This window comes from Saimiri boliviensis, chromosome 19 (genome assembly GCF_048565385.1).
Source record: "Saimiri boliviensis isolate mSaiBol1 chromosome 19, mSaiBol1.pri, whole genome shotgun sequence".
Lineage (NCBI taxonomy): Eukaryota > Metazoa > Chordata > Mammalia > Primates > Cebidae > Saimiri > Saimiri boliviensis.
Window position 1 is genome coordinate 31,506,346 of NC_133467.1, and position 8,505 is coordinate 31,514,850.

The 8,505-nt window shown below is 43.9% G+C and overlaps 1 protein-coding gene across 1 annotated transcript in view; it reads left to right on the forward strand.

The window, feature by feature from the left end:
* Positions 1-4,439, forward strand: part of COPA (COPI coat complex subunit alpha) — a 49,177-nt gene extending 44,738 nt beyond the window's left edge. Inside the window, exons 28-33 of the mRNA XM_003937945.4 lie at positions 197-333; positions 918-1,104; positions 1,187-1,297; positions 1,922-2,083; positions 2,744-2,938; positions 3,211-4,439. Coding sequence (XP_003937994.2) covers positions 197-333; positions 918-1,104; positions 1,187-1,297; positions 1,922-2,083; positions 2,744-2,938; positions 3,211-3,270 — 852 coding nt within the window. The 3' untranslated portion in view covers positions 3,271-4,439. The remainder of the gene's footprint in view (positions 1-196; positions 334-917; positions 1,105-1,186; positions 1,298-1,921; positions 2,084-2,743; positions 2,939-3,210) is intronic.
* Positions 4,440-8,505: the final 4,066 nt, after the last annotated feature.

Here is an 8,505-nt window from a genome sequence, read left to right on the forward strand (position 1 = left end):
ATTATTAAATGAAGTAGGTCTTACAATTAAGTGTATTTTACTGATGAGGAAACTTAAACAGAGAAGTTAATTACCTTGCCCAAGGAAAAGTAAGTTGGGTTTTGTTTTTTTTTTCCCCCAGAAGAGATTAGCATTTGAGAAAAGTAGGTTTTTATGCGGCAGAGCCAAAATGCTTGTTTCTTTCCTTCTTTTCCAGCTTCTTCATGACCAAGTAGGGGTAATCCAGTTTGGCCCCTACAAGCAACTGTTCCTACAGACATATGCCCGAGGCCGCACAACCTATCAGGCTCTGCCGTGCCTACCCTCCATGTATGGCTATCCTAATCGCAACTGGTAAGGCCCCTTGCTCTTTGCTTTCATCCGTTCCAAGTTGTGGTCAATATCTCAGATGGTTGCCTCAGTGACATAGTCAGAATTCTCTCATAGTTAGGGTTTCCCAGTAGAAAAAGATCTTTGGGCCGGGCGCAGTGGCTCACACCTGTAATTCCAGCACTTTGGGAGGCTGAGGCAGGCAGATCACCTGAGGTTGAGAGTTCGAGACCAGTCTGGAGAAACCCCGTCTCCACTAAAAAAAAAAAAAAAAAAAAAAAATTAGCCGGGTATGGTGGCATGTGCCTGTAATCCCAGCTACTTGGGAGGCTGAGGCAGGAGAATCACTTGAACTCGGGAGGCAGAGGTTGTGGTCAGCCAAGATTGTGCCACTGCACTCCAGCCTGGGCAACAAGAGCAAAACTCTGTCTCAAAAAAAAAAAAAAGAAGAAGTCTGTTATTCTATGCGATGTTTTACACCTGCCGTCATCCTCTTCCCCAGCTACTTTGACAGGAGACAGACGGTAGCTGAAAGGACTTTTGCCAGAAAAGGAAGTTGGGTCCTAGGTGGTGACTGTCCTGTCTTCTTCCTACTTTTCCCTTTCCAGGAAGGATGCAGGGCTGAAGAATGGTGTACCAGCTGTGGGCCTGAAGCTTAATGACCTCATCCAACGGTTGCAGCTGTGCTATCAGCTCACCACAGTTGGCAAATTTGAGGAGGCTGTGGAAAAATTCCGTTCCATACTTCTCAGTGTGCCGCTTCTTGTTGTGGATAATAAACAAGAGATCGCAGAGGTAGGAGGGTCTAGCCGCTGTCCCAGTCCTGGGTACTCCCACATTCTTGTCTCTGTATCCTGACCTTCTGCCCCGTCTACAGGCCCAGCAGCTCATCACCATTTGTCGGGAGTACATTGTGGGTTTGTCCATGGAGATAGAAAGGAAGAAGCTGCCCAAAGAGACTCTAGAACAGCAGAAGCGCATCTGTGAGGTAAGATTTATAGGACTCGGACCGGGCGCGATGGCTCACGCCTGTAATCCCAGCACTTTGGGAGGCTGAGGCGGGTGGATCATGAGGTCAAGAGATTGAGACCATCCTGGTCAACGTGGTAAAACCCCATCTCTACTAAAAATACAAAAATTAGCTGGACATGGTGGCACGCGCCTGTAGTCCCAGCTACTCGGGAGGCTGAGGCAGGAGAATTGCTTGAACCCAGGAGGCAGAGGTTGTGTTGAGCCGAGATCGCGCCATTGCACTCCAGCCTGGGTAACGAGTGAAACTCTGTCTCAAAAAAAAAAAAAAGATTTATAGGACTCTGAGCATAACAGAGACATCCTTCCTTTTACCCTCCACTAGGTTTGAATTCTTTAATTGCAAACCCAGATCTGACTGGGGAGGAGAATTTTGGGCCCTTCATTTCTATGAGGGGAGGATACATTTCTTCACCCTACTTCCTCATCTCACCAGTCCTCCATACCTAGGAGGTAGAAGACTCCTCTGCTTTATAGCCCATCCTGTGTTGTGTTGTGTTTTTTATGCATGCGTCACAGCTTAGAAATGACCTCTACCAGGTATAGCATCAGCCTGGCATGTGTTCCTCTTTCTGTCCACCAGATGGCAGCCTATTTCACCCACTCAAACCTGCAGCCTGTGCACATGATCCTCGTGCTGCGTACAGCCCTCAACCTCTTCTTCAAGCTCAAGAACTTCAAGACAGCTGCCACCTTTGCTCGGCGCCTGCTGGAACTTGGGCCCAAGCCTGAGGTGGCACAGCAGGTAGATGGAATTCCTTCAGTGACCATAGGGAAGCCAGATCAGCTCTTACATGGAGGGAGCAGACCAAGGTCCTTGCCTCTGAAACAAAGCAGTAAATAACAACATTCAACAAAAAGAGCCAACAGAATGCTACCCTCTGTTTACTTCCTGACCTGGGGCTTCCTTTGTTCCTGGAAAATTAATTAATAGTTTACTGAGACATGGCACTCGTGTAAGAGTGCCCTGCAACCTAGAATAGCCACTGTAGCTGAAAGTAACCCCCAGCCCTGTCATTAAGCTCCAGATAACCCATCACAACCACCACAAACCTTCACTTACACATCCCATTACTTGTGTGCTCCAAATGCATTATTTTTGGGTATGGAAGTCTGTTTTAACCCTTTCTAGGACCTGACCCCGATAATCTCCCGAGTTGGTGAAGGAATATGGGTCTAGATTATGGAGCCACTTTTGTATCCAGAAGGGGAAAGTTCAGTACAATAGGAATGGTGATTGTTAACCCTTCACATACATCCAGTACAGAGGTTGGGACCTCTTGTTGTATCTGTACCAGGTGAAAAGTACATCAACGGAACTAACAAACCATGGTGACGGGATCCTTTGACGTGTTTGTCTGGAGCTTTCTGTCCTTCTAAATCAAATACTCCTTCCTTCCCCTAGACCCGAAAAATCCTGTCTGCCTGTGAGAAGAATCCTACAGATGCCTACCAGCTCAATTATGACATGCACAACCCCTTTGACATCTGTGCTGCCTCGTATCGGCCCATCTACCGTGGAAAGCCAGTGGAGAAGTGTCCACTCAGTGGGGCCTGCTACTCCCCTGAGTTCAAAGGTCAAATCTGCAGGGTCACCACAGTAAGTACCGTCCTCAAATGTATCTAGGATATTGAGGGAAGGGGAAAGAGAAAGAAACATGGTGGTCCTTTTTTTCCTCTTGTGTTTGTCCCCAGCTCCCTGAGGCAGTGACACTGGAGAAAGCTAGAGCTTCTCCCCATTGCTCTTCGCCAATCAGTGACAAATACCCCAATCCCCGTCTGCTATGCTCATTGATGGGTATGGGGAATAAGTTTTCAAGGATTCTCAGTCTTACAAATCTCTAACTTGTGTCTCTGTTTGCCCTTCTACAGGTGACAGAGATTGGCAAAGATGTGATTGGTTTAAGAATCAGTCCTCTACAGTTTCGCTAAGGCCCCCTTTGTGTGCATGGATCAGTCACCATATGCTACCCCTAGAGAATGCCTCTATGTCCTCCTTCTAATAGCACCCTCCCACTGCAGCTACTCTTTGGATTTGGGTCTCTCTACCCTAAAACCTAGTATCCTTTACTCTTTTTCTATGGAAAATCTAAATGTCTAAACTTAATTTTTTTGAGGTCTTCCCAACTTGACTATAGTTGTACCCATAATTGGCCTTGCCTTTCCAACTTAAATCTTTCGAGGAACAAATGAAAACTCTGGGCTGGGTGCAGTGGCTCATGCCTATAATCCCAGCACTTTGGGAGACTGAGGCAGGCAGATCATCTGAGGCCTGGCCAACATGGTGAAACCCTGTCTCTAATAATACAAAAATTAGCCTGACTTGGTGGTGTGCACCTGTAGTCCCAGCTACTTGGGAGGCTGAGGCATGAGAATCACTTGAACCTAGGAGGTGGAGGTTGCAGTAAGCTGAGATCATAACATTTAACTCCAGTCTGGGTGACAGAGCAAGACTGTCTCAGAAAAAAAAAAAAAGAAACTGGGCCGGGCGCGGTGGCTTAAGCCTGTAATCCCAGCACTTTGGGAGGCCGAGGCGGGTGGATCACAAGGTCAAGAGATCGAGACCATCTTGGTCAACAAGGTGAAACCCCGTCTCTACTAAAAATACAAAAAATTAGCTGGGCATGGTGGCGCGTGCCTGTAATCCCAGCTACTCAGGAGGCTGAGGCAGGAGAATTGCCTGAACCTAGGAGGCAGAGGTTGCGGTGAGCCGAGATCGTGCCATTGCACTCCAGCCTGGGCAACAAGAGCGAAACTCCGTCTCAAAAAAAAAAAGAAACTGTGATGGATATTTGTTTAGTAAATCCCTTCAGTATTTATCCCTCCTCTCCACATAGGAGCTTTCTTTCCTGTCAGCTAGAAAGGAGCAGGATGTAATAACTAAGATACCATTTTTGACTAGGCCACACCAACTCAGCCATCTCCCATTTTCCTTAAACATATAAATTCCCAGGTAGGTACCCTCTGTGTACTCAGAAATTTAAGGTCTGAGAAGAAGTTACTTGGTTTTCCAAAATGCACACTGCTGGTTATTGATTTGTTCTTTACAACTATTATTCTCATATTTTGTTTCTCATCTAAATAAATCTCTATGAGAGCTGCTTGACTTGCCATTTATTTCCTGGACACTGATGTTCTTGTTCACCCCATGCAGATACCCCACCAAAGCACCTGTCTTCCTTCTAATAATAATTTTTAATTACAAAAGTAATGAACATCCACTATTGGAAAAAGAAAAGCTAGCTGATGATGGCAGGTGCCTGTAATCCCAGCTGCTCAGGAGGCTAAGGCAGAGAATTGCTTGAACCCGGGAGGCAGAGGTTACAGTGAGCTGAGATCGCGACACTGTGCTCCAGCCTGGGCAACAGAGTGAGACTCCATCTTAAAAAAAAAAGAGAAAAAAGCACATATTTTTTATAGGATATATATGAGGATCTAAACTACTGTGAAAATGATAGAAAGCAAGTAGCTCCCCTGTTCTGTTTTTGATTGCAGCCTTTTATCTCTTGCTAATTATAACAGTATTTATTGAGCACCTGCCATGTGTCTGTCACTCTTCTATATATTTTACATGTAATACACAGATAAAAGGAGTACATTATATTACAATGATTACATTGACAATACAATATTTTGCTTGTCATATGCAAAGAATAATTGGGTAGAGTGATGTACTGTGTCTGATTAAGATACGTACTTTTTTGCATTTGAAATTCATATTTTCAATAAATAATAAATGCATATACTGTAACTCAAAAATCAGTAAATATAAAAAGTTGTTCTGTGACAAATCTTTCCACCGTTTCATCAGCCTCCCAGTTCCTATCACCTTGCCCAAAACAAGTAACCATTGTTACCAGCTTTCTTATATCCTTACAGAAATTTTTTTATTTATATAAAAGTAGATCTGACTATGCTATTCTCTGTCCCCCTTTATGCACAAATGAAAGCATACTATTTAACAATTTTGTACCTTTGTTTTTTTCATTTAACATTTTCGGTATTTTCTCGTATCAATATATTCAGGAGCTTCACTTTGGTTTTTACTTCTCTTTATAGTACACATTGTATTTTTTTTAGCTTTATCTTAAGAGTTGCTTTTTTAAATAGCATCCCTAAACTAAGGCTGCCTTCTCAAAAATGTACATGCTATGATCACACTTTCTCAGGTTACAAATATTATTGCTATAAACACAGGCAAGTTGGTGATAAATTTTGGCAAAATTTTTTATAAGTTTAGAAATTAAATTACAAAATTTAATTTGGCACACAAAAACATATTGCTGAGGAATATGGAAAAACCGGACAGTTCCTGCCTCTTGATTCTTCCATAATCAGGGAAACAAGATGGATGTATGTGAAATAATTGTGAATTCCAGGCAAGAATCAGAAGTTGTTCAATAAACTGGGGAGAGCCATTAAATCCTTAAGGAAGGGCCGGGCGCGGTGGCTCACGCCTATAATCCCAGCACTTTGGGAGGCCAAGACGGGTGGATCACGAGGTCAAGAGATCGAGATCATCCTCGTCAACATGGTGAAACCCCGTCTCTACTAAAAATACAAAAAATTAGCTGGGCATGGTGGCGCCGGCCTGTAATCCCAGCTACTCAGGAGGCTGAGGCAGGAGAATCGCCTGAACCCAGGAGGCGGAGGTTGCGGTGAGCCGAGATCGCGCCATTGCACTCCAGCCTGGGTAACAAGAGCGGAAACTCCGTCTCAAAAAAAAAAAATCCTTAAGGAAGAGAGTCATATGAAAGTGCTATGAGGGCTGAGCGTGGTGGCTCACGCCTGTAATCCCAGCACTTGGGGAGGCCAAGGCGGGTGGATCACGAGGTCAAGAGATCAAGACCATCCTGGTCAACATGGTGAAACCCCGTCACCTCTACAAATACAAAAAATTAGCTGGGCATGGTAGCGCGTGCATGTAGTCCCAGCTACTTGGGAGGCTGAGGCAGGAGAATTGCCTGAACCCAGGAGGTGGAGGTTGCGGTGAGCCGAGATCACACCATTGCACTCCAGCCTGGGTAACAAAGAGCCAAACTCCCATCTCAAAAAAAAAAAAAGTGCTATGAAATACTGTTATTCAGCAGTATTCACTATATATTAGAAAGGCAGAAGGAGCAGTCGGTATGTCAGTAAACACAGAGATGACATGTTAGAAATATTAGTAGTAAAAATAGAAAAGCAGAAACAAGTTTAAGAAATAATGCAGGCCGGGCGCGGTGGCTCAAGCCTGTAATCCCAGCACTTTGGGAGGCCGAGGCGGGTGGATCACGAGGTCGAGAGATCGAGACCATCCCGGTCAACATAGTGAAACCCCGTCTCTACTAAAAATACAAAAAATTAGCTGGGCATGGTGGCACGTGCCTGTAATCCCAGCTACTCAGGAGGCTGAGGCAGGAGAATTGCCTGAACCCAGGAGGCGGAGGTTGCGGTGAGCCGAGATCGCGCCATTGCACTCCAGCCTGGGTAACAAGAGCGAAACTCCGTCTCAAAAAAAAAAAAAAAAAAAAAAAAAAAAAAAAAAAAAGAAATAATGCAAAGAAAGAATGATGCTTTTTACTCCATTTTAATTAATGTTTTTTAATTAACATGCTGTATTACATTAATTTAAAGTCAGTTGAGTGTAGTGGCTCACACCTGTAATCCCAGTACTTTGGGGGGCCAAGCTGAGCGTATCACTTGAGGTCAGGAGTTCAAGACCAGCCTGACCAACATAGTGAAACCCCATCTCTACTAAAAATACAAAAATTAGCTGGGTGTGGTGGCACGAGCCTGTAGCTACTCCAGTGCCTGAGACAGAAGAATCACTTGGATGGAGGCTACAGTGAGCCAAAATTGCACCACTGCACTCCAGCCTGGGCAACAATGAAACTCTGTTTCGAAAAATAAAGCCAATAGAGATGCCTGTTGATAGACAAGTTTTTTCTTTTCTTTCTTTCTTTTTTTTTTTAGTGCTTGTTATAGCTATAGCCATTTTGGAGACATATATTTAAGCAGTTTGAAGTTGAATGAGACAGCCTGGAATAAATTATGTTGCAGGTGTTGGGGAAAAATGTTCATCAGGAAAGGATTTGATTACAGAAGTTTAGAATTTTAAAGGACTTAGAAGGTAATTTAATGGCAGAATTGGGGCTGAAACTTAGGTTTTATAGCTTTCAGTTAAATACGTTTTTATCCCAAAACACACTACTTGTGGTTGTAGGAAAACCAGTTTTACACATACTATTTTACAAGTCTGTGCCCTATCTGTGAAGGACAAAGTGCCTGATCCGGTGCTTGATGCACTACTTAAATGTGTGTTTAGGAAGCTAAGAATGAAAATGATGAGGTGACTTAACACATTATTTTTTTTCATTTAAAATTATTACCTTGTATCATACTTACTGTGTGTATATCTCATCGTGCCTCCAGCTTACCCCCACTTAGCTACCTTACAGCAGAGGCTGGTCCTGATTTATCCCCCTATCCTCGCTGTGTCCAGCACAAGACCTTAACAGTAGGTGCTCTCTAAGTGCTAAAACAGATTTTTATGTGAAACAGTTGCTACATTCTGACAGATCTGAACAGAACAATTCCAAAAGAGGAAAGGGAAGTCTAGAGTTACCTCTATCTGAACATCCCATTGTTCACTCAGTTGGAAGCTGGGTTCTGGGTGGAGAAAAGGAGATAGATCAGGGAAAGGAAGTTTATTACAGCTACATTTGAATTGCCCTCCTGCTCAGTCCGAGGTCTCAGAAGCTCTCTTTCTAACACTGAGTTCTAAGTTCCTGGCCCTGTGTCCTTTAATCAAACAGTTCTAATAGAAAATAGGAAATGAGAGATGCCACTAGATTGGGCAGACAAATATGTCTGATTAGGGACTAGGAGAGCAGAGTGGCCAATGAGTGCCTACTAAGTTTTAAGCCCTAGCCTAGGAGTTGGGCTTTGCAGCAGTGAAGACAACAGACGAAAAATCTTTGTATTCATGGTGCTTAAATTCTGCAGAGTGGGGAGCGGAGAATAAACAAGTACAGTACATAGTAAGTATGTCAGATAGTGTTCAATGTTAGCAAGAAAAGGAATGGGAATGGCCAAGGAAAGCGTTTCAGAAAAGATAACATTTGAGTGAAATAATGAAGTGAGGCCGGGCGCAGTGGCTCATGCCTGTAAATCCCAGCACTTTGG